Below are 26607 nucleotides of genomic sequence, written 5' to 3' on the forward strand. Positions count from 1 at the left end.
TATGTTATCATTGGAGGAAGCTAGATGAAGGGCACATAGGAATTGTCTTTTACTGACGCAGCTTCTCGTAAGTCTGAAATTATTTTAAAATTAAAAGTTAAAAATAACAAAGAAAAATCCTAATTAATCACAGTTTTCTCTCAGATCTCTTTGCTTCACATATTGTACACATACACCCAAATACGTGCATACACATACACACACACCTTCTTATTGTGAACGCCTCCTTATTATCCCTCTGGAATACAGGTATATTTCTAAAATATGTTTTTCAAAGTACTTTGTATATCATCCATACAGGACACAATAAACACTAATTTGGCCAAGCCTGTTGGCTTACACCTGTAATCCCAATACTTTGAGAAGCTAAAGTCAGGAGATCACTTTAGATCAAGAGTTTGAAATCAGCTTAGGGAGCACAGGTTTTTTTCACATATGCCCAGTTGTCACCTATGTCTTTAAGTAATGGCACATCCCAGACAACAGAATACGAAAAACACTGAATAACAGAAAGCCAATGGCACAACTGAAAAACCGGACTAGGCTTTGCAAGATTTAATGCTGACAGCCCAACAGAATCTAAATGCTTCCACTGACTAAACTTATTTTTCAGCCATCAAAATGACTTTAGAACTTTGGAACTTGTTCTTTACTTTCCTATTTTCTTCCCCCATATCATTGATTATAGATTTATACCTACATTCATTCATTCATTATATTAAATACATTTTTGAGCAACTACCATCTTTTAGACATTGTGCTAGTGTCTAAAATCTAACAAAAAGAGAATTTGAACTTTAAGGTCACCAAGGATGAATATGTCAGGAATATATCTAATGAATCTACTTTACCAGTTTAACCTAAAACTCCATTCTCAAAACATACACATTGTATTTCTTTCTAATTTTGTTCAGTGGACACCAGAGTAAGAAGGTAAATGAAGGGAAATGGAAAGCACTGGAGGGAGAGCAAGTAGCTCGTTGTGGAGTCAATTTTTCTATTGCTGACTGGGTATTGTTCTACAGGCCATTTTGCAAAGGCTCACGCAACCCACAGCTTTTCAGATTACCCTCTGGTTCTCCGCACCTGCAGCCAGCTCAGCCCTTCTTCCTGTCAGCCAGTGGCAAGCACACCTGTCCAGCAGACCACATACTACCCAGTGAGACAAGGACATTCCAGCTTCACACAGCAGGGTGAGCTGGGTGACCCTGACAGTTTACTTTCCTCTAGGCATTTGATGTTGTCAACAATATGCTTCCCAGAAAAGTACAGAAAAACATGGTTTCTTAAGCCCAAAATCTTGCAGGCATAGAAAGTGCACATAGGAATTCTCTTTTATTTATGTAGCTTCTTGTAAGTCTGGAATTATTTTAAAACTAAAAGTTTTAAAAAAAATCTTAATTAGCATTAGGATTTTTAGCCAATAGTGGCCAACAAGTTAAATGCAGCTCCAGCTGTCCTAGGTCTGGGGTCTGGGTTTCTACAATCCGTGCAATTCTGCTTTCTCTGCTTCCTGGCATACTAGCCACTCCCATTAGGCACCTAAAATGGTGTGTAAGTGCTGTGCTTGGAAGAAACAGAATTAAGAATCTAAGGAAGGTTGAAGAGATAACCACTACTTTTATTAGAGGTTATTCAGCTGAAGATAATTAAAAACACATGATCAGTGAGAACAAAGCTCATTCTCTGAGTTCCTCAGAAACTCGGTATAATTGTCATGACAAAGTGGATGCTCAGAGGAGTTTCCTGGAAGAGTGAGGCCCTTAACTCCTTTCATAGATGATCCATGGGATAAAATAATTAGCAAAGGTGAAATGAAATGGCCTGCCACTACACTGAGGCACTTCTTCACTCACAGGTCTACAGCTAAACTGTCTCCAGAAAAATTAATTTCTTAAATGTTTAGACAGAAATTTACCAAGGGAAACCAATGTTAAGTTATACTAAATAATGAGATTTTAAAAATCAAGGTCATTGAAGTGTACTTCATCCTCCTAAAATCTGACATGACCTTACACATCTCATGACTCAGTTCTGAACACTCTTAAAGAACAAAATACGACCACATTAACATAGCGAGATAGTGACGGTTCAATAAGAAACGGGGATTGGAATCAAGAGAGACAAAAATCAGCACCCATAGTGGATAGTTCAGGAAGATATTTTAGTTTGCATTATCTAAATGACCAGGGAATGATCAATATCTACTTTGTTTGCTCCATTACATACTGCTTCAAAAAAGTGTTTCCAGGGATCCTGAGAGGAATACTTACATTTATCCTAAAGCACTTGTTTTATGCAAAATTTAAATTAATTTCTTAATACTAATGTGCAGCAAGTAAACATTTCATACCACACCACCACTAATGCTACCACCTTAACGAACTTTTGGAGCAAGTTTGTCCAACCCGCAGCTCACAGGTCACATGCAGCCCAAGATGGCTTTGAATGTGGCCCAATGCAAATTCATCAACTTTCTTAACATATTAGGAGATTTTTTTGCAATTTTTTTTTAGCTCATCAGCTATCATTAGTGTTATCAGCAGTGCATTTTATGTTTGGTCTAAGACAACTCTTCTTCCAATGTGGCCCAGGGAAGCCAAAAGACAGGACACCCCTGATTTAGAATGAACTTTATGCCCTCCTGGTTCTGGCCTTCCTGATGGAGCTGAAGATCTTACCTCTATAACATTGGTGGGACTGCGGATATAGATGCCAGATGGTGTCAATATTTCAGGATTGGAGAGTCCCTCAGCACCAGAAACCCGGATGATTATGTTGTTTCTTATTGTATTTCCATGTCCCGACCAGTCTAATGTTTAAACAAACCCAGAGGATCCAAAAACATTATTGAAATTCACACAACTCAACACTTTTGATTCTACTAATACACATCAGAGTTAACATAGCGTATTTCATATATATGTATATATATTTATAAAATACTTAGAATGCTCAATAAACTTAAGAGACCTAATAGTTTGCCATCAGGCTTGTCTATAAAATATACGACAATTTTAAATACACTGTAATAGATTTAAAATTAGTTTACATATTTACCATCTTTCCTTCCACGAATTGCCTCCCAAGAGATATGTCTCATCTCCATGCATGTCCCTGAGAACAAAAGACCCTGTTACTTGAGCATATTTTATGCCACTCTGGAAAACAAGAGATGCTGCAACATTACTTTTTCTTTTGGTGTGTGTTGTTTTGTTTTTGTGTTTTTATCTGTAAACCAGGGAAAGAGATACAGATCTTATGAGCTCTTCAGTTCTAGAGTATCAGCAATCAGAAGTTCATTTTAAATAGAAAGAACAGAAAAACAGATTTGTTTTACTTCTTAAGAGGTGTGTAAGTGGGACTGTCTCCACTGTTAAGTGTCGCATATCCTGTGCCAACACCAACCCCATTCCTAGCTGTTCGAACTGGCCACCTGCTATCTGCATTCCCCCATCTTCCTTTGGAAGGTCTGAAATGTCCTGGAGGAACAGGATGGATAATGCCTAGGACCTTCACACCCAAACCACTGAGGTTGGAATAGAAGAGAAAGCATGGTCCACACTACATAGAGAAATCAGTCACTTAAGTGCTGTCAATAAAGAGCAGCCCCAAAGAACTCTTCACTACAAAGTCTTTAAGTAAAGAAGCTTTCTTGTGTCATTTCCTTGGTCTGGGATGGCACATTTGTTATGCGTGAGATTGAGTGCTTTACCTACAACACATTAATAAACAAAAATTTCAATTCCCTCACTTGTAATAGAATAGCTGTCAAAAGCTTATAATTCAAAACATTCAAGCACTAAAGGCTAAATTCCTCCTACAGATTTTCTTCCTTGTGTAGTTAATATCTATTCCACATAATTGTTTTCTGCTAAGGTAATACTGTTAGGATACCTCTCTCAATTTCTCCTTGATGTTTCACCTCTTCCCTTGCATGGACAAACAGAAAAAAACAAAGTCAATCCTACATCTGTTAGTTGACTTCTCTATGGCTGTCCTTTTCTAATCAAAAGATTTTTCTGCACCTGATCACCTCAGTTGCCCTTAGTTTTTTATCTTTTAGAGCTACAGTGTGTTTTAAAGCAAATGTATCTGATTCATATTTTCTCACTAGACAGTTTCCATCTTACATACTTTTATAGAACTTTTATAGCTGTTATCTCAATAGATTGTTCTTAAATGAAACATACATTTTTCCACTGATGACATTATAGAAGTAAATATCAAACAGTATTTAACAAATACAGTTACATTTCCACTTTCAATGAAAACCTCTGATTTACTTTTTTATTCTGATAAAACTAGAGACCTTTTGTTCCTTAATTCATTTCTTTCAACTAATAGGTCTACAATGCACTAGTTAATATGCTAAGTGTTCAGGAGACAATGTCCTCAAGAAATTTGGTGGTAAAAAGACATTAATCAGATGACCAGAAATGTGGTATATCATTTTAAATTAAGAAGTAAAGATTGATGCTTAAAGAGCTTAAACAGGAACTTGTCTGGAAGAGGGGATCTTGCAGGAGGAGAGTAAGTGGCATGAACAGAGCCAGAGAGCTTGTGCAAAGACACCAAGAAAGGAAAAAGTGTGCTCTTTGGAAGGAACTAAAATAAAACATTTTAGTGTCACTAGAGTACAGAGGAAGAGAAAAAGAACAAACTCTGTTGGTTTTTTACAGAGGTTAACAGAGACAAAAAAATCACTGAAGGGATCTGTTAAGTCTGGTTAAGAGTTTCGAATTCTATTTTTAAAGCAGTAAGAAACTCAAAAGAGAGAAGTAATATGATGCAATTTGAGATTTTTAAGAATAATTTTGAGTTCTGCAAGGGGAATGAACGTTAGGAAACAGAAGTAGATACAAGTGATGAGTTGAAGATTCTGAAATATGGGTTTCTTCAGCAAGCAACAGGAGCTTGAATTCTATTAAGAAAAGAATTCCAGATTATTAAATCCTTGACTGACATCCAAGTTTGACAATCTGTAAGACTATACAAAGACATATGTATGTGACTTAGAATTATTGTGAAAATTCCTGGTAGTAAGCTTTAAAACTTCCCATTTTATACTGATTAACCGGAATAAACCTTTAAAACATCAGTATCCCATAGGTGAAGTTTAGTAAGCCAATCAGTGATGACTAAATTTAAATTTAGAATATTTTACTATAGCCCATTTCTTTATTTTTTTTAACTTCTTTTGTTTTGTTTTGTTTTTTGTTTGTTGGTTTTTAAAAATTTATTATACTTTAAGTTCTGGGGTACATGTGCAGATTGCGCAAGTTTGTTACATAGGTACACGCGTGCCATGGTGGTGGTTTGCTGCATCCACTGCCCCATCATCTCTATTAGGTATTTCTTTTCTAACAATCATAAGGCTAATATTTTTATAAATTGGGAATTAGAAATTTGAGGAGAATTCATTGTGAAAAACTGTGTCCTATTTAAGAATGCAGAAATTAAACAAACTTGTTTTACTTACCAACCAGCAGTGCATGACCTAAAATATTGTAGAATACGTTACTGTCCACCTTCAGGCCCAAGGTCCTACACATGCTGAGGCCTCTACTGAAGGAGTTCCACACTGTGCAGCCCTGTATGAAAGACTCTGAATAGGAAAGAGTAAAGTAAAAATTAGAAATGGCTCCTGAGATTCTGTTGACCATATTTAAAGCAAGCTACACTATAGCTAAAGACATTCTCCCATATAATAATGAAACTCAGGAGATAGGAAGTTAGAAGCAGCAATCAAATCAAGAAAATGGGTAACTCAAGCCAATGGCCCTCAACAATAAAAAGGGTAAAATTCAACAATCAAGGGTTAGAAAAAAACAAACAGACTGAGAAAGACAAAATATGTCTAAACAATAAAAGAACTCATAGCTGTCAAGATTTCCAACTGGCCATCATTTTGGTATCAGCTCTCATCAAAATATAGCAGATGAGAAGTTATGGATAATGTGAAAAGCACTGCTTATAGGCCAACGCTGATCTTTGAAAACTGAAGCTGTGAATTTATATTTATAATTTATCAGGCAATAATATTCTTGGCCCAAGATAGCCAGAGACTCTTATTCCTAACTGAAAGCAAGGCCAAAGTTTGGCCTGAGAATCATGACTCTCACATTTGAACTGGATAGGTTTATAAAACTAAAAAAGAAGCTATCCTCTACTATGCTAAAAAAAAAAAATTGACAGAAAAAAATCATTATATGGGCTCCATAGGTATATTCTATGATCCCTAAATCTGGTTATGAGGCCTAGATGAGTCAATGAATATATAATTACTGAGTATCAACTATATGTTTCAGGAAGTGTGCATTGCACTGTGCTGGAAACATGATGAACAAAACTAAGTAAGCTCTGCATTTGTATATTTGCATTCTGATGGAGGAAATTGATATTAAAATAGTAAAAATTCAACTTTCGTCAAGATGGCTGAATAGGAACAGCTCCAGTCTGCAGGTCCCAGTGAGAGCGCACCAGAAGACCAGTGATCTCCACATTTCCAACTGAGGTATCAGGTTCATCTCATTGGCACTAGTTAGACAGTGGAAATAGTCCCCAAGCCAAAGCAGGATGGGGCACTGCCTCACCCAAGAGGCACAAGGGGCCAGAGAACTCACTCTCCAAGCCAAAGGAAGCCATTAGGGACTTTTCCAGCACTCCGGCTCAGATACTGTGCTTTTTGAACGGTCTATATGACCCACAGACAAGAAGACTACCTCTGGTGCCTACAATGCCAAGCTAAAATCCACTGGCTTGAAACTCTCGCAGCCAGCACAGCAGCCTGAGCTCCACCTGGGATGTTCAAGCTTGGTGGGGGGATGGATGCCTGCCATTGCTGAGGCTTCATTAGGTGGTTTCAACAATGCCTCCATAAACAAAGCCCCTGGAAGTTTACACAGCAGCTGGGCAGAGCCCAGCACAGCAGCTCAGAGAGACCTCTGCAGGCAGACTGTCAAGTAGATTCTCTTCTTGCTGGGCAGGTCATCTCAGAAAAAAAAGACGGCAGCCTGTCAGGGACTTACAAAGCCCCCACCTTCCTGAAACAGAGCTCCTGGGAAAAGGGGCAGTTGTGGGTTCTGCTTCAGCAGGCTTAAACACACCTGCCCAGCAGTCCTGAAGGAAGCAATGGAACCCCCAGCACAGTGCTTGAGCTCCATTAAGGGACAGGTTGCCTCCTCCAGTGGCTCCCTGATCCTCCATGTATCCTAACTGGGAGACACGTCATACAGGAGAGGTCTGACTGACATCTGGCAGATACTGTTTTGGGATGAAGCTACCAAAGGAAGGAACAGGCAGCAATCTTTGCTGTTCTGCAGCCCCTGTAGGTTATTCTCAGGCAAGCATAGTCTGGAGTGTACCTCCAGCAAACTCCAGTAAACCTGCAGCAGAGGGGCCTGACTGTTAGAAGAAAAACTAACAAACAGAAAGAAACAACTTCAACATCAACAAAAAGGATATCCACTCCAAAACGCAACCCAAACTCACCAACTTCAAAGACCAAAGGTAGATAAATCCATGAAGGTGGGAAGGAACCAGTGCAAAAAGGCTAAAATTGCCAAAAGTGAAAATGCCTCTTCTCCAATGGATCACAACCCCTCACCAGCAAGGGAACAAAACTCGATGGAGAATGAGTGTGACGAATTGACAGAAGCAGGCTTCACAAGGTGGGTAATAACAAACTTCTGCAAGCTAAAGGAGCATGTTCTACCCTATTCAAGGAAAGTAAGAACATTGAAAATAGGTTAGATGAAATGCTAACAAGAATAATCAGAGTGGAGAAGAACATAAACGACATGGAGTTGAAAAACACAGCCTGAGAACTTCGTGATGCATTTACAAGTTTCAATAGCCAATTCGATCAAGCAGAAGAAAGGATATCAGAGACTAAAGATCAACTCAATGAAATAAAATGAGAAGGCAAGAAAAAAAGAGTGAAAAGAAGTGAACAAGCCCCCAAGACATACAGGATTATGTGAAAAGAACCAATCTATGTTTGATTGGTGTGCCTGAAAGTGATGGGGAGAACAAAACCAAATTGGAGAACACTCTTCAGGATATTATCCAGGAGACCTTCCCCAATCTAGCAAGGCAGGCCAACATTCAAATACAGGAAATACAGAGAACACCACAAAGGTATTCCTCAAGAAGAGCAACCCCAAGGCACATAATCATCTGATTCACCGGGGTTGAAATGAAGGAAAAAATGCTAAGGGCAGACAGAGAGAAAAGTCATGTTACCCACAAAGGGAAGCCCAGCACACTCACAGCAATCTCTTGGCAGAAACCCTACAAGCCAGAAAAGAGTGGAGGCCAATATTCAACATCCTAAAAAATAATAATAATTTTCAACCCAAAATTTCATAGCCAGCCAAACTAGGCTTCATAAGCGAAGGAGAAATAAAATCCTTTACAGACAAGCAACTGCTGAGACCTCCTGGCCAATATGGTGAAACCCTATCTCTACTAAAAATACAAAAAAAAAAAAAAATTAGCCAGGCACAATGGTTCACACCTGTAATCCCAGCAAGTCAGGAAGCTGAGGAAAAAGAGCTCAGTACTTAAAAAAGAAAAGTTTGAAGATTACTGCGTTAATACATTATTGCCTATAAAGCCCTGTTAAAATGCAGAGGCTAGAAACTTTTGGAATGCTCTTCAAGGACTCTTTTATCGTTTAACACCCTCATGTCCTATGTGGCCAATTACAATTACTCAGTGTGGCCCTTATGAGTGGAATACTGGGATTGGTGAACCTTTAAAATGTATTGTGCAACATTTACATATGTAATAAACCTGCACATCCTGCACATATATCCTAGGAACTTTAAATTAAAATTTTTTTAAAAATATTGTTCAAGAAGCGCTTGAATCTGAGAGGCAGAGGTTGCAGTGAGCCAAGATCATGCTACTGCACTTTAGCCTGGATGACAATGTGAGACTCCATCTCAAAAAATAAAATAAAATACACATTTCTAAACCTAACTTAGACCAGAATTTGTTGAGCTAAGGTTTATAACTCTGAATTTCAATAAGCTCCACAAGTGATTTGTTTAGGCACACTAAAGTTTGGGAACCAGAGACCTAGAATATAATAATTATCCATCTCTAAATTCCTCAAATCCCACATATCATCTATCATTGCCCCCTGCAGGTAGTGCCTTAAACATGGAAGAAAGAAACAGGAGAAGGGCCTAGGTCTGGACCCCCTTACCTCTCATGGTGCCCACCAGAATCAGTGAGCTCAGATGCTTATGGAAGGCTTGCCCCAAGACTCTTAACTGCACTCCCTTCAACTGGACCCAACTGGGCTCTTCTGGGAAGGACTGAACAATGACTCTGGCTCCCATATACCTGGATCCCAGAGTCTTCTCACTCATGGAGTACAAACAGTGCTGCAAATGACCTGAAACACAAAATAAAGTCCAGAGAACCTAAAGGATGTAGAACATGCTTCTAGACAAATCTCCTAGTTTAACAGGTACTGTTTGCACCAAGGAAAAACCATTATTGTTTATTTCATTTAATAATCTTATTTCCTCTTTTCTTTGATTCTCCTCTATAGATTATTAATTAAAAGATCCAATAACCAGGACATGATGTTGCCTTCACCCTATTTTTTCCAGAAACTCCCAAATCAATCACCTTAATTACTGTCACAGAGTCAGACTATACCCCACAGACCCAACCTAAATAGATGCTTATTTCAATCCAAAAGATCCTCTGGAGGAAATGTGCAATAAAATGACCTTCTTGTGGTTGATAATTGTAGGAAAGACACGTGAGCACTGAATGTAATCACAGCACTTTTTAATCTTAAGCTGTCCAATGAGGTTTCCCCATTACTGTGCTGTTTTATGGTTTGGGGACTTAGCAATAACACTACTACAGAAATGTCAAGGGACTTCCGAGAAACAACTGAACAGCTCCTGCACCAACACCTACTTCTCCAGCTGTGCCACTAGCGAGAACAGCAGCAACCTGAACCTAACACACACAACAACAAATGCTAGTGAGGACAGCGACCACCTGAACTAACACACACAACTATGAATGCTAGGGAAGATAGCAAGCTACCTAGACCTAACACACACAACTACTATTGCTACCAAAATGTTGTGACCTCAGGATCCACGGCACCTTCTGTTGATACATGTCATTTGGTGGTGTAAACTGATCTGGAGAAGAAATCATCTCTCCAACTGAACAATAAAGATTATTCATGTTAATGATCCAAAGAAGCACCAATAATATAAAACACTGCATCATACCACGGTAAATTTCACAATCCAGTCATTTGCTAACACCCAGAGAAGAAGTGAATGAAGAGATATTTATATTTGTATGCCTTATCACAATTTGATTATTTGTGCCAGCAATCCATAACATTTCCAAATGGCCAGACCTGGTATTATCAAATTCAGCCACCTTGTTCCACACTCCAGTCCCACACAGAAAAGGAATGGCTTATTTTGAGACTACTGTAGTTACATTTACAATTTGTAATTAAATCAAAGATTTTGTTCATTTGGAGCTAACATATATATAATGGCTTAAACCTAAAAGCATGGTCTCACTGGCGGCATGATCAAATGCAATGGTTGTCAAAATATGATCTCAGAATACCAAAAAAGTTTAAATAGAATTTAGATCCCAATTCTGCAGAATTGATAAAGTTGGCAGTTGGTGGAAGTGAACCCACTGTTACCTAAACATTCTTTTCAGAATGACACATTTGTGAGTAGATGAATTGTAGGGAGGGAGGTGAAGGCAAAGTCCCTCTCTACTTCTAACAGCTCCCCACACTCAACCACATGGTTACATTATACTCCCATGCACCTATATTTAGACACAACTTAAATCTTTAACTCCAGCCTTGACCTTTCTTCCAGGCTCCACACATTACCAGACATCTCTACACAGTTGCTGGCCTGGCATCTCAGTTACGACATGTACAAAATTAAACTCACAATCGCCGCTCTCCCACCCCAAAACTGCTCCTCTTCCCATCCCAGTAAATAGCCTCATCATCCATCCAGAGCTCATGCCTGGAAGTCATCCTTGACACCCACACCATCCTGGACCAAATGTGACAAATGAAGTCTTCACAACATGTGAAAGCCTCATAATCTACAGCCTGGGAAACCAAAACATAACCTACTAAACTAACCATCCCTGAAATAGATGTTTAATAGGCACATCAGTGTGATTCAGTGCCTGCTATTCTCCTAGAAGATAAATTGACTTTTTACACCACTTACCTAAAGTGTGTGGTAGTTCACTCAGAAAACAAACCCTGAAAAGGGGATGGGGGAGTCCTACAAGTCTAATAGTAAGAATGTGCTGCCTGAGCCTGTAACTCTGGCATTATGGTTTTCCTGAGAATCTTAGAAGTGAATTGGAATTATAACATCAAATCGAGAAATGTAATTCAAGTCTTCAGATTTAGTTCTTTAATAGAAATATTTTTCCCAGATAAATAATGCATTATTTCTTTTGTCTTGTGTCTATCTTTTTCACAAGGTTGTTGGGCGGTGGGGCAGGGGGGAGGATGAAATGACAATTAATCAAGAGCATTCTGAAAACTACAGAAAATTATGGGCATCCAAAGGTTAAGGGCTTATTCTACTTTAAAAGAGGTCAACCATAGCAAGGTCATCTATCATCAGGCAGTAAGAATACTCCTTTTTGCTCATTGGACTTTCCAACAAAATACTCTTCTACCTTCTGGAGCATTGGCCTCCTGGCATGAAACAAGCAGCTTCTCTCTCTCATTAGTGAGATTTCCTTGTATGGTAATACTCCTGCTGAGCAGAGCCACAGTGGCCTTTAAAATATGGTGCTCTCCAGCCACCCAATTCTCTGTCAAGTTGTAAGAATACCTGGGGGAAAAAAGAGGATGACAGAACTGAGGACATCACTCCAAATGTTACTAGGAATAATAAACCACGAGATTAACCTAATTCTTCCTTTGGGGATCTATTCATGTTTCTTTAGAAACTCAAATGCCAAATAGTGAACTATAGACACAAGTGCATGAAAATTAGAAACTATGCTGATCATTTGTGTAAGGCAGAAGAAGTTCTAGAGACTCACAAGACAAACTAACTTACAAAGTCTAAATCTTTAAAACATTTCAAGCTTTTTAATTTTCTTGTCAAAATGTCTAACATCGTTTAATGCAGAAGAAATATATCATTGAAAGACCCCAATACAAATGTTTTGGGGTCTTTCAAATAGACCTCAACACAGTTAAGATCTCATCTTCTTCCATGTCAACTTAGCCAAGCTGGCACTCAGTACCTCAAAGGTGACTTAAGATAGAGGTCTGTATCCTGCACAGTTTCCACAATGACAATCTCTTCCACTGGTCTGGCACCTTCAACACTGGTTCCACTGATGATGACAGCTTCATCTCCAGGGTGCCAGTCCACAGCATCTTCTAAAGCCAACACTGTGTCTCGGGCATGAGCAGCTACTCGAAGATGGGTGACAATTGCTTTTGGTAGTGAACCTAAAGCAGCCAAGGAAAAGTTGTTCAGATAATTTAATCATTAATTTTAAAACCCTGTGATGTTATTTAGCCAAAGAATCCCATAAAATAAGACCTGCAAGCAAGCTTCAGGATAGATAAGTACCAATTTGTTTTATGTTAGTTTTATTTTGTTTGATACTAGTTTTTTTTTTTACCTGTAACAAGAGGTCAATAAAAGTAATCCAGAATAGAGAATAGCAAGGTGTAAAAAGCACAAGAATTGTGGTCAGATTAAACCTACATTTGAATCACGGTCTTGTCATATTCTAACCCTGTTCCTTTGGGTAATAAACTTGATGAGTGGACTTCAGTTTCCTCAGTCAAAAACAGAAGTAGCAGGGTGTTCTATTATAGGGTTTTAGAAAGATTCAATAAAACAATATCTATGAAACATCTAGCTTGGATCTTACCACATAATAGACCCTAAGTGTATGTTAGTCCTTTCCCTTCCTTTTCTGTGTCACGCTGTGTTTGAGGATAAAATTTTACCACCTCTTTTTTATTCCAAATCAAAACAAGTGGCTATTAGACTTCCTGATGTAGACCTCCATAACTAATTTCCAATATGAAGACTTCACAAATAACATAAATAAAGGGGAAAATCAAAATTATCTCTTAATAGTTGTCATAAGTCTTGGTGTATTAAATGATCCCTTCAAACTCTAAAAACTAGATCTGTCTTACATGGGTCTACTAAGTGAAGTTGAAGGAGAACTTGTGATTCTGATTATCTTTGTTTGTATTACACTCCAGCATGCCCACCTGACCATCCCTATACCAGCATACTAATGTTTACTCATCAAAGATTCAAGAAGGTCATCTGTCTCTCAGTTTATTCTGGTCTTTTCCAGCAAGGGTCAAGACACAGATTTTTTTCAAGGCATTATCAGAATACTTCAGAAAACACATGGCTTACTCCCAACTCCTTCCTCTCTCCATAGTACATTTCCTTCCTCTTTTGCAATAGATCATAATTTACCTTAGCCCACAGCAAGTTACTGTCCTCCCTTGTTGTACTGAAGTAAAGTAATAATACTTGAATCTCTAACTACAGAGGTGGCTGACAATAAATCATTTTCAAATTATTTTAAACTTTCCTCTTTATTTATGTGTCTCTCTGTGTGTAGGCACTTGTACCAATAATGTTGTTCTAGGCTTACAAAGGTCTCCGGGTTAATGTTGTAATTTCTGAAGTTTACTTGGGCAATAATTTTATCTTAAAAAAATGTACAGTTCAAAATTTCTAATTATAGGGCAGGTGAAAATTAAGACATAAATCATCCCAAAAGAAAATTTTAATTTTATTCCTTGTTTGTATATCTTAACCTTTGGAAGCAATAAAATTAAATAAAATTTATTTATATGTATATGCATATCTTTGTGAATTTTTATAATCTGTTCTTGTATGTCTACATAGAAAAATCTCTACCAAGCATAGAAAAATGTTTATTAAAGACAAATGCTGTCAGACCCTGTGATCGATGTTCACAATTGTCAGTCAACATGCAACAAACACCTGCTATGTGCCTATCAACATTGCAAGTTACAGATGGCAGAACCAAGAGTAGAGATGACAAAGGTCTATCTCATCTAATTACTCCTATAAATAATGGTCAAGTCTGAAGGGATGAAAAATCACAGGAATCTTTGAAGTACATTTTTTAACTATTAGCAAACAGTTACAGCCTTTTAAATATTGAAAGGGCCTCTAGAAAACAGTAAAACTATCTTATGACTTAATTCTCTCTCACTGCAAAAATAACATCTCTATGTACGTGGTTAAAACATCAAGCCTGGATGTTTAATGAGTGTTAACCTCATATTTCTAGCTACATAGTAGATATTGACATTTGGATGAGCTACTATCATCTTATAATTATCTGAGCTAGACCCTCTGCAAACAGCTTTATTCTTTTAAGCATTCCTCCTTACTTTCTTTTTTAAAAATAATTTTTTGCTAAGTTATTTTAATTACATCTCTTCTTTGTCCATTAACCTGCAGTATTTTTCCACAACAGTAACAAAGTCTCAAATTTCCTGCTCAACTTTAAAGACTCTCCATAATGTGACGCCACTTTATGGTCTCTGATTTCTTAATAAATTCTGTTACAGGAAGCCCAGTCTTTTTACCACTTCTCATTTAACAGAGTCATCCTGCCTCTAATCCTTTGTCAATTTTGTCCTTTCCACCCGTTTCCTTGCTTCTTTCTCCTCATCCTTTTAAAGCACGATTCAAGCCCCATCTTTTCAGTGAATTTCAGAAAACACTTGATCTTCACTTCCTCCTACAACCTTGTAGTGATCAATGAGATCCTTCCTTCAGCAAAATCTGTATGTACCTCTGGAATTTAGATATGCCCAAGCATGGCTGGGTAGTTTTGGGGCCATTTATTTGAGCTGCTTTGTGTGGGGGAAGAAGTTCACACAAAGAAACAGGTGGGAGAAAAGAAGATGACAGAGAAGATATGGGGTAAATCTCAGATATAGGCCCTCTCTCCTGACCACAAGGACCCATGACTGAACGTGAGGGAAGGATTTGGAGGACATTTCCAGATGGCTTTGTTACCTGATGCTGCGCCCCTTGAGATTCTCTCACCCACTCACTCTACTGCATTCTTTAGAGTTTAATCTTGAAAGAAGCCTCCAAGACTTGCTGAGTAGGTAAACCCTGTACCATAATCTGTCCTATCACCATGGCTGTCTTTTTTCTCACACTTAACACAACTGCAATTTGGCCTCTATTTTTGTACTTAGAATTTGTCTCCCCACTAAACACAACAGCAGAAACCATACCTATGTTTGTTCACCACCACAGCATCAATGCCTTTTACATTGTCTAGCATATAATAAATGTTCTATAAATACATGCTGAATGCATACAATCACAAATGAAATGGAGAAACAAGCACCCCGACGTCTTGGTGTCCAGTTGGTCAGGTGGGACTCTGAGCAGCATAGAGAGAGTTGCCACATTTCATCATGGGACACAGCACACTCCCACACCCTGGGGTTTTAAATGAAAGCCTGGGAGGATCCAAGATGGCCGTTTAGGAACAGCTCAGGATTGCAGCTCCCAGCGAAAGCGCAGAGGGTGAGTGGACGCCGCATTTTTATTGCCCACAGACTAGGAAATTCCCAGGCAGAGGAGCTCCACGGTCGCCAGCGCAGCTGTTTCAGCCAGCGCGGCTGTGCCGGCCGGTGCCGCTGCTTTGCCCCGCGCGGCTGCTTTGTCGGCGCCCCGGAGCAGCGGTTCTCCGTACAAAATACACCGGTCCGGGGGCCCTTTTGGCTGGCGATTGGAGCCATGGGAAGTCACCCATTCGTCTGTTTAAAAAGGGAACTGAGCAGAGAAACAGGACAGTAGATTTCAGGGCAAAAAAATAAAAAGAAAAAAAAAAAAGTGCCACAAACCTCAGTGCCGCTGTTTAAGCCAGCACAGTGAGTGGCCGCAGGGGAAACAAACAGACCCCAGCGCCTCTTCAACAGGCGACTGGAACACCAACTTAAAAAAGGCTCTGAGGCAGGGAGCCAGGCGATCAGGCTCGGCTGGTCCCACCCCCACAAAAGAACAGCAATCGGAAACTCTGGATTGAGACTTTCACAGCAAGAGCAGCTGAACCCGGGAGGGTCCAGCTCCGCGGGGGAGGGGCGTCCGCCATTACCGAGGTAGCCCGCCGTTGCCAAGGCAACCCACCATTGCTGAGGCAGCCCGCCGTTGCCAAGGCAACCCGCCATTACTGAGGCAGCCCGCCATTGCCAAGGCAACCTGCCACAGCAGAGAGACTCCGCCTCAAAAGAGGCGGGCCACCATCACCAAAGCAGTTCTAACTACACCCATATAAACAGGACGGCAGGGAAGTTCACTCAGCAGCGGGGCGGAGCCCACAGGCCGACAGTGACTAGGCTGCCTCAATGCTGGGCTGGGCAGGTCTGAAGGGAAAAAAAAAAAAAAAAAAAAAAAAAAGAAGGTGGCAGCATAACGGAAACTCATAAATAAAGCCCTAAATCCCTGGGACAGAGCACCTGGGAACAAAAAGCGGTTTATGAATTCTGCTGCAGTAGACCTAAAAGTACCTGCCCAGCAGCTCTGAATGAACAACAGAGCTCACAGCTCACCATTTGAGCTCCTATAAAGAAGAGACCGTCTCCTCAAGCAGCTCCCTGACCCCTATATATCCAAAGAGACACCTCATAAAGGAGAGATCAGATTGACACTAGGCGGGTATCCTTCTGGGACAAAGATAGCAGAAGAAGAAAACTGGTAACAACCCTTACTGTTCAGCAGCTGCTGCAGGTGAACCCCAGGCAAGCAGGGCCTGGAGTGAACCTCAGCAGACGTACAGCAGAGGGGCCAGACTGTCAGAAGGAAAACCAAGAAACAGAAATAAACTCATCATCAACAAACAGAACGTCAATCTGAAAGATTTGAGACCCAATCTGAAAGCCAGCAACTACAAAGTCGACAGGTGGATAAATCCTTAAAGATGGGAAGAAAACAGCGCAAAAAGGATGAAAACACCCGAAACCAGAACACCTCTCCTCCTAGAAGGGATCACAACTCCTCACCAGCAAGGGAACAAGGTTGGAGGGAGAACGAGTATGATGAAATGACAGAATCAGACTTCAGAAAGTGGGTAGTAAGGAACTTCTGTGAACTTAAAGAACATGTTCTAACCAAATGCAAAGAAACTAAGAACGTTGAAAAAAGATTGGACGAAATGCTAACGAGAATGGACAAAATAGAAAGGAATATAAGTGAATTGATGGAGCTGAAAAACGCCAACACGAGAACTTCGTGAAGCATGCACAAGTATCAACAGCCGAATTGACCAAGCAGAAGAAAGGATATCAGAGGTCGAAGATCAACTCAACGAAATAAAACGGGAAGGCAAGACTGTAGAAAAAAGGGTAAAAAGGAATGAACAAAGTCTACAAGAAATGTGGGACCATGTGAAAAGACCTAATCTACATTTGATAGGTGTACCTGAATGCGACAAAGAGAATGAATCCAAGCTGGAAAATACTCTTCAGGATATTATCCAGGAAAACTTCCACAACCTAGCAAGGCAGGCAAACATTCAAGTCCAGGAAATACAGAGAACACCACAAAGATATTCGTCAAGAAGAGCAACCCCAAGGCACATAATCGTCAGATTCACCAGGGTTGAAATGAAGGAGAAAATGCTAAGGGCAGCCAGAGAGAAAGGTCGGGTTACCCACAAAGGGAAGTCCATCAGACTCACAGCAGATCTCTCAGCAGAAACCCTACAAGCTAGAAGAGAATGGGGACCCATATTCAACATCCTTAAAGAAAATAACTTTCAACCCACAATCTCCTATACAGCCAAACTAAGCTTCATAAGTGAAGGAAAAATAAAATCCTTTGGGAACATGCAAGTACTCAGAGATTTTGTCACCACCAGGTCAGCTCTACAAGAGCTCCTGAAAGAGGCTCTACACATATAAAGGAACAACAAGTACCAGCTCAACTAAAGGTCAAAATACCCAGCTAGCACCAAAATGGCAGTATCAAATTCACACATAACAATATTAACCCTAAATGTAAATGGACTAAATGCCCCAATCAAAAGACACAGACTGGCAAATTGGATAAAAAGACAAAACCCATCGGTGTGCTGTATCCAGGAAACCCATCTCACATGCAAGGATACACAAAGGCTCAAAATAAAGGGATGGAGGAAGATTTACCAAGCAAATGGAGAGCAAAAAAAAGCAGGAGTTGCAATTCTCATCTCTGATAAATTAGACTTTAAAGCAACAAAGATCATAAGAGACAAAGAGGGACATTACGTAATGGTAAAAGGATCAATGCAACAAGAAGAGCTAACAATCCTAAATATATACGCACCCAATACAGGAGCACCCAGATACATAAGGCAAGTTCTTAATGACTTACAAAGAGACTTAGACTCCCACACAATAATAGTGGGAGACTTTAACACCCCATTGTCAACATAGGACAGATCAACCAGACAGAAAATTAACAAGGCTATCCAGGACTTGAACTCAGACCTGGACCAAGCGAACCTAATAGACATTCACAGAACTCTCCACCCCAAATCCATAGACATTCTTCTCAGCACCACATCACACCTACTCTAAAATTGACCACGTAATTGGGAGGAAATCACTCCTCAGCAAATGCAAAAGAACGGAAATCATAACAAACAGTCTCTAATACCACAGTGCAATCAAGATAGAACTCATAATTCAAAAACTAACCCAGAACCGCACAGCGTCATGGAAAATGAACAACTTGCTCTTGAATGTTGACTGGATAAACAATGAAATGAAGACAGAAATAAAGATGTTCTTCGAAACCAACGAGAATGAAGACACAACGTACCAGAATCTCTGGGACACATTTAAAGCAGTCTCTAGAGGAAAATATATAGCAATAAGTGCCCACATGGGAAGCAAGGAGAGATCAAAAATTGACACCCTATCATCAAAATTGAAAGAGCTAGAGGAGCAAGATCAAAAAACCTCAAAGTCTAGCAGAAGACAAGAAATAGCTAAGATCAGAGCAGAACTGAAGGACATAGAGACACAAAAATCCCTTCAAAAAATCAATAAATCCAGGAGCTAGTTTTTTGAAAAGATCAACAAAATAGACCACTAGCCAGATTAATAAAAAAGAAAAGAGAGAATAACCAAATTGATGCAATAAAAAACGATAAAGGGGATATCACCACAGATTCCACAGAAATTCAAACCATCATCAGAGATTATTACAAACAGCTCTATGCACACAAACTAATAAACCTGGAAGAAATGGATAAATTCCTGGACACTTACCACCTCCCAAGCTTAAACCAGGAAGAAGCCGAAACCATGAACAGACCCATAACAAGGTCTGAAGTTAAGGCAGCAATTAAGAGCTTACCACCCAAAAAAAGCCCAGGTCCAGATGGGTTCACAGCTGAATTCTACCAGACATACAAAGAGGAGCTGGTATCATTCCTTCTGAAACTATTCCAAACAATACAAAAAGAGGGAACTCTTCCCAAATCATTTTATGACACCAACATCATCCTGATTCCAAAACCCGGCAGAGACTCAACAAGAAAAGAAAACTTCAGGCCAATATCCATGATGAACATAGATGCAAAAATCTTCAATAAAATACTGACAAGCTGATGGCAACAGCACATCAAAAAGCTTGTCCACCATGATCAAGTAGGCTTCATCCCGGGGATGCAAGGCTGGTTCAACATACCCAAGTCTATAAACGTAATTCACCACAAAAACAGAACCAAAGACAAAAACCACATGGTTATCTCAATTGATGCAGAGAAGGCCTTTGACAAAATTCAACAGCCCTTTATGCTAAAAACCCTCAATAAGCTAGGTATTGATGGAACGTATCTCAAAATAATAAAAGCTATTTATGACAAACCAACAGCCAATATCATACTGAATGGGCAAAAACTGGAAGCATTCCCCTTGAAATGTGGCACCAGACAAGGATGCCCTCTCTCACCACTGCTATTCATTATAGTATTAGAAGTTCTAGCCAGAGCAATCAGGCAAGAAAAAGAAATAAAGGGCATTCAAATAGGAAAGGAGGAAGTCAAATTGTCTCTATTTGCAGACGACATGATTGTATATCTAGAAGGCCCCATCGTCTCAGCCCCAAACCTCCTGAAACTGATAAGCAAGTTCAGCAAAGTCTCAGGATACAAAATCAATGTGCAAAAATCACATGCATTCCTATACACCAATAACAGACTTAAAGAGAGCCAAATCCAGAATGAACTGCCATTCACAATTGCCACAAAGAGAATAAAATACCTAGGAATACAACTAACAAGGAACGTAAAGGACCTCTTCAAGGAGAACTACAAGCCACTGCTCAACGAAATAAGAGAGGACACAAACAGATGGAGAAACATTCCATGTTCATGGTTAGGAAGAATCAATATCGTGAAAATGGCCATACTGCCCAAAGTAATTTACAGATTCAATGTTATCCCCATCAAGCTACCAATGACCTTCTTCACAGAACTGGAAAAAGCCACCTTAAACTTCATATGGAACCAAAAGAGAGCCCACATAGCCAAGTCAATTCTAAGCAAAAAGAACAAAGCGGGATGCATCACACTACCGGACTTCAAACTATACTACAAGGCTACAGTAATCAAAACAGCATGGTACTGGTACCAAAACAGAGATATAGACCAATGGAACAGAACAGAGGTCTTGGAGGCAACACAACATATCTACAACCAGCTGATCTTTGACAAACCAGACAAAAACAAGCAATGGGGAAAGGATTCCCTGTTCAATAAATGGTGCTGGGAAAGCTGGCTAGCCATGTGCAGAAAGCAGAAACTGGACCCCTTCCTGACACCTTACACTAAAATTAACTCCAGATGGATTAAAGACTTAAACATAAGCCCTAACACCATAAAAACCCTAGAAGAAAATCTAGGCAAAACCATTCAGGACATAGGTGTAGGCAAGGGCTTCATGACCAAAACACCAAAAGCATTGACAACAAAAGCCAAAATAGACAAATGGGACCTAATCAAACTCCACAGCTTCTGCACAGCAAAAGAAACAATCATTAGAGTGAATCGAGAACCAACAGAATGGGAAAAAATTTTTGCAGTTTACCCGTCTGACAAAGGGCTGATATCCAGAATTTACAAAGAACTAAAACAGATTTACAAGAAAAAAACTAATAAGCCCATTCAAAAGTGGGCAAAGGATATGAACAGACACTTTACAAAAGAAGATATACGTGAGGCCAACAAACATATGAAAAAATGCTCATCATCACTGGTCATCAGAGAAATGCAAATCAAAACAACATTGAGATACCATCTCATACCAGTTAGAATGGCGATCATTAAAAAATCTGGAGACAACAGATGCTGGTGAGGATGTGGAGAAATAGGAACACTTTTACACTGTTGGTGGGAGTGTAAATTAGTTCAACCATTGTGGAAGACAGTGTGGCGATTCCTCAAGGACCTAGAAATAGAAATTCCATTTGACCCAGCAATCCCATTACTGGGTATATATCCAAAGGATTACAAATTGTTCTACTATAAGGACACATGCACACAAATGTTCATTGCAGCACTGTTTACAATAGCAAAGACCTGGAACCAACCCAAATGCCCATCGATGGGGAGGAAGGCAGCAAATCAAACTGCCACGTGTGTACCTATGCAACAATTTTGCATGTTCTTCACATGTACCCCAAAACCTGAAATGCAATAAAATAAATGGGGGAAAAAAAATGAAAGCCTGCACCCTCAAACCCATGTGTTCAGTACTCTCATGGCAGCTACCAGCAGTAGCGGCAGGGATAAGGGAGTCCCCACTACGTTCCTGAATGGAGAACGATGACCAAGAAGCGAAAGTAGGAGAAAAAGAACATGAAAAATGCCTCGCGGTGACTATGGCAGAGAGATTAACTCACAGGAAACACATTGTGAGTACACCTATAACAAGCAAACAGAAATGCTAAAAAGTGGTGAAGATTTTGTGAGAGTTGGGGGTTGCAGACAGTAAAATTTTTATCACTATTGAAATATCCACAGGCTGGGCAGGCTCAGAGAAGTCTGGGGAGACTTCAGTTATGTAACTAATAGTCAGTCCTAAATGTATCTCAGCACTAAATCATCCTGAAATTACTACAGTGCCTGTGTCTTCTCTCCCCACCTTACAGGTGGCACCATGACTGCTGTGCCACTGCCTTATATCTCCTTTTTTTTTTTTTTTTTAATGTCTCCTTTCTATACAGTGCAATTCCTAACAGCACTGGACATACAATTAACATTCAATTCATAGTGGTTTAAATTAGCTATTTTAAGTATTGTCTTCTGGGCAATTACTTGTAAACCCCCATCAGATATACACCCAAGTGAGTATATAGTATTCAATATGTAAAAAGCAGAAAAAAATATAAACATTTGTTGAGAACTTAGAATAACCCCAGCCTCTGCTAACTCACTGTCAAGTAAGAACTGTTTGGTTTTATATTTTTGTTATTTAACAGATTGTACAGATAGGAAACTGATTCTTTAAGGATAAGATTATATAGTAATAGGTACCAGCACAAAGTTCTGAAACTAGTTCTTCTGAATCTAAGACCAGAGAACTAGACAAGTAAATGGAATTTGTAGCCTCTGGAAATAGCTGTAAATTAACTGTACCAAATTAGCTTTGATGTTCAAAAAATTATACTCATTACTTCATAAATGTTATTTAAATGTCATACATGGTGGACCAACTGACTTCTCTGATGAGGAAGGCACTGCACACATTTTAAATCTGAGTCATTTCTGTTCATAGAACTATCGAAACCCAGGTTGGGTAGCTCCCTTCCTTTCTGTACCACAAATCAAAAAACACATAAAACTACAGTTTAAAAAGCTCAATAATTTATGAATATGCTTAAATGAAAAAGGACCACGCTTTTAACTTGTAATTTAATTTTATGTTTAATCACTTTGGGCTTTCGATGTTGACCTGTTAACCAACAAACTACTCATTTACTCCCACTAATGACTTCTACTCATAATTGTATTTCCTACAAATTATTGTTCAAGCTTTTCAATGTCATTCATCCATAATTACACAGTCTCAGAGTACCATTCTTACTAAATGGGCATGGAGAAAAAGAAAATAATCTTTGTGGGTTAACACACTTTAAAATCACTAATTGTCCTCTGTTTGTTTATTTTGTAGGACTTAAATCTTGATTCTAAGAATAACTGCCAGGGCCTTTCAAAATCATTTGGGGTGGGGGAGGAAGAAAGGGAGAGAGGGAGAGAGAGAGACACAAAGCAAGGAGAAAGAAAAGGATAATTTATTCAAATAATGTTTGTATCAGAATGAAAATACAAAAAAAACTCCCCCCAAAAACAGAAATATTGTCTTCAAATATATACAAATTATTTTCTCCTTATTTCAGGATGAAATGTTACCACTAACCATAGCAAAACATCAAATGCTTTCTTGTGTGTGAATGAATATTTGTCAAGCACTAGGAAGACAAACACAAAGAACAGAGTCTCTTTCCTCCCAGACCCATGACCAGTACAAGAAATAGACAAAAATCAGAAGTGCACTGTGCTAGGCACAGAATGACACTCAGTGGTGTGCAGACATGGAGCACTTCACTCACACCAAGGGAGTAGTCCTTTCCAGGAATGCTTCCCAGAAGAGGTGATAACTGAGCTGGGTCTTAAGGACAAGCCAAAGTGGGCCAGGTGGCAAAATGGACAGAGCACCCTAGGTAATGACAATGATGTACTGTACACCACAGTGTGGGACATTCAAATAACCACTATATATGTGGCACGGCCAGAGTATGGGTGTACGGAAGGTATAGGCATCTAGTGATGACTGTCCCTTCACTATGAAGAAGTAAGCAAGATCCACCCAAAAGTGTCTCACAGGCCCTCCCAAAGCACTTAGAGTTTATCCTAAAAATTATTTGGAAACCACCAAATGAATATTTTGGATGACATCTAAGAAATTATACTGTTGTGAAACTGTTTTAAGCCCATAGTACACATATCAAACTAACAGTATTGCGGAGAATGAGTCAAGTCCTAAGATAACCAAGAGCCAGCCAGTGGGAAAACACAGAACCTGATGTGTTTTTCGAGGAACTAAATGAATGTCAGACCTCTAGAGCACATAAACGAATGAGGACCGGGCAAAATAATGCAGTACTTTGTTGACCTGTTTTAAAGACCTCAAATTGTATTTGAAGTAGTTATATGAACAAGTTTATATTTTTAAAGGTCATCCTGCTTGTTGTACGAGGAATAAATTTCAGAAAAGTGAAAGTAGAAAGTCTATGTAGAAGGCTATTACAATAACGTACATGGTTAACACAGTAGCTCTGGCAAAAGTTTTGGAGGTTTGAGTCAGAGTTAGATAATGAATCTGGAGAGAAGGATACAAATTTGAGATATATTTTGGAATATCAAAAGGCCTGGGTGGTTGGTTCTAGGGGTAAGGAAGATGTCAATAATGTCTCACATCCGTAACTGAAGCAAGCTGGCAGATAAACAGGGACATTTGGGAAATAAATAATGCACTCAATTAATATTTATTGAGGGCCTACTATGTGTTATGTGTTATGCCCCACTTTAGGTATGGAAATACAGTAGTGGGCAGAACAGTCAAAAACCCCTGCCCTCATGTAGTTCATGTTCTAGTAATATTCATTTTAGACATGCTAAGCTTCAGATGGCCATTTTACAAATGTTACATTTTAGGTACTAAAGAAAATATCCAAGTGACAAGTTGGGTCTGGGGATTAGAAGAGAGGTCTGAGGCTAGATACATAAAAAAAAAAAATTAAGAGAGGTTAACAGATAGAAGCTCTTGGGATTACTTGAGAGAAAGTACAAACTTATGAATGAAAAGCACTTGAGACCAACCCCATGGGAATGTTGTCATATGAAGATTGACTATATAAGGAGAAATCTAAGAGAAGTAAAAGGAAGAGAAGAAAAGATGAAGTTACCCACTACTGACGTCTGAATGTGTCCCCAAAAAATTCTTCTGCTGAAAGTCAATCATCAGAGTGATAGTATTAAAAGGTAGGAACCTTAGGAGGTGATTAAGTCATAAGGTCATCCCTTATGGGTGGGATTAGCACCCTTATAAAAGAGATATGAGCCTTTTGCCCCTTCCACACTTCCACCATGTAAGTACATGGCCAGATAGCCTGCACCTTGATTTTGGACTTCTTGGTCTCCAGAACTGTCAGAAATAAATCTCTGCTGTTTATAAATTACCCAGTCTCATGCACTTTTTTATAGTAGCACAAACAGACTAAGATGTATGATTACCCATAAAGAGACAAAACAATGCAGTAAAGAGAAAGTCTTAATCCTGAATGCAACTGGGGGCTCATTTCTCTCCATTCTGTGGCTCTTTTCTGCTATTATTAAGGTCTAGATGCCTCACTCAGTACCTGTTGTGCCCAAACCATGTTTCCCACTGTTCATTTCATCCCTCTGCCAGTAGAAAGTAGGATGTATAGTAGCAGAATATAAGCTTTAAAGAGAGAAAGATGGGAAAATTCTGCCTTTCCATTGTTCTTCATTTTCCCCTTCCTCCCACCAGCATCTGGCCTGGATTCTCTGGGGATTTACTGTCTCTAACAGCAGCAGGAGGTGAGAAGAAACAAAAGGAATTAGAGAAAAATCATCAGCTGCTGATTCCTTTACCTTGCATCTGTACTGGCTCTTCCTGCTCCCAGAACATACACTGTGGCAGGCACCCACCTTTGGGCAACAGAAGCTACCCTTAGGGAAGAAGGACTGAGAGTGCCCTATTACTAGTATTCAATCAAAAAAAAGGAATTGAGATGGTAGAGCCAAAATGAAGAGAGAAATGCCCCTGACATCCCAGGTTAGAAATAGACTTACTTCCCTACATGATTTATCTTAAACTCAGTGGCCGAATGCTATATTCCCACTGGCATTAGATAGCAAGGAGATTTTGTGGAAATAGACTTTTAAGGATTTACCTGGATAATTAACCGTGAGGGTTGAGAAAAAAGTATTTGAGAAGCAGATCCAAGATGGCCAAATGGGAACAGCTCTGGAGTGCAGTTCCCAGTGGGAACAACACAGAGGGTGAGTGATCACTGCATTTCCAAACAAGTTATTGATGCTCACAGACCAGGAGATTCCCAGACTGAAAAGCGCCATGAGTTTCCAGCACGCCAGTGCAGCGGGTCTCTGCACAAAAACTCACACAAATCTGAGTGGCCGTTTCAACTGGTGCCTGGAACACCTGGGAGACAGAGGCACCTGTTCAACTGAAAAACAGGGGGCTGAAACAGCGAGCCAGGTAATCTGGCTCGGAGGGTCCCCCCCTCACAAAGACCAGCAATCTGAAACACTCTGGAATGAGAGCTTCACAGCAAGCACAGCTGAACCCAGGATGGTCCAGCTCTGTGGAGGGAAGGGCGTCTGCCATTACTGAGTCAGTCTGCCATTACTGAAGCAGTTCTAACTATACCTCTAAAACAAAACCACAAGGAAGTTCACATAGCATCTGGA

General features: G+C 39.6%; 1 protein-coding gene across 4 annotated transcripts in view; it reads right to left on the reverse strand.

Annotated features, from left to right (window-relative positions):
• The window catches only part of PKHD1 (PKHD1 ciliary IPT domain containing fibrocystin/polyductin), a 496842-nt gene that overhangs the window by 288414 nt on the left and 181821 nt on the right, over positions 1-26607 (reverse strand). For all 4 annotated transcript variants that reach the window (XM_032299663.1, XM_032299664.1, XM_032299662.1 and 1 more), the window contains 6 exons: positions 12307-12517; positions 11728-11885; positions 9218-9409; positions 5483-5608; positions 3061-3117; positions 2682-2812 (listed from right to left, as the gene is read on the reverse strand). In XM_032299663.1, the coding sequence (XP_032155554.1) occupies positions 2682-2812; positions 3061-3117; positions 5483-5608; positions 9218-9409; positions 11728-11885; positions 12307-12517 (875 nt within the window). The remainder of the gene's footprint in view (positions 1-2681; positions 2813-3060; positions 3118-5482; positions 5609-9217; positions 9410-11727; positions 11886-12306; positions 12518-26607) is intronic.

The sequence above is a fragment of the Sapajus apella genome, unplaced genomic scaffold (assembly GCF_009761245.1).
Source record: "Sapajus apella isolate SASKATOON/1434 unplaced genomic scaffold, GSC_monkey_1.0 scaffold41, whole genome shotgun sequence".
Taxonomy (NCBI): domain Eukaryota; kingdom Metazoa; phylum Chordata; class Mammalia; order Primates; family Cebidae; genus Sapajus; species Sapajus apella.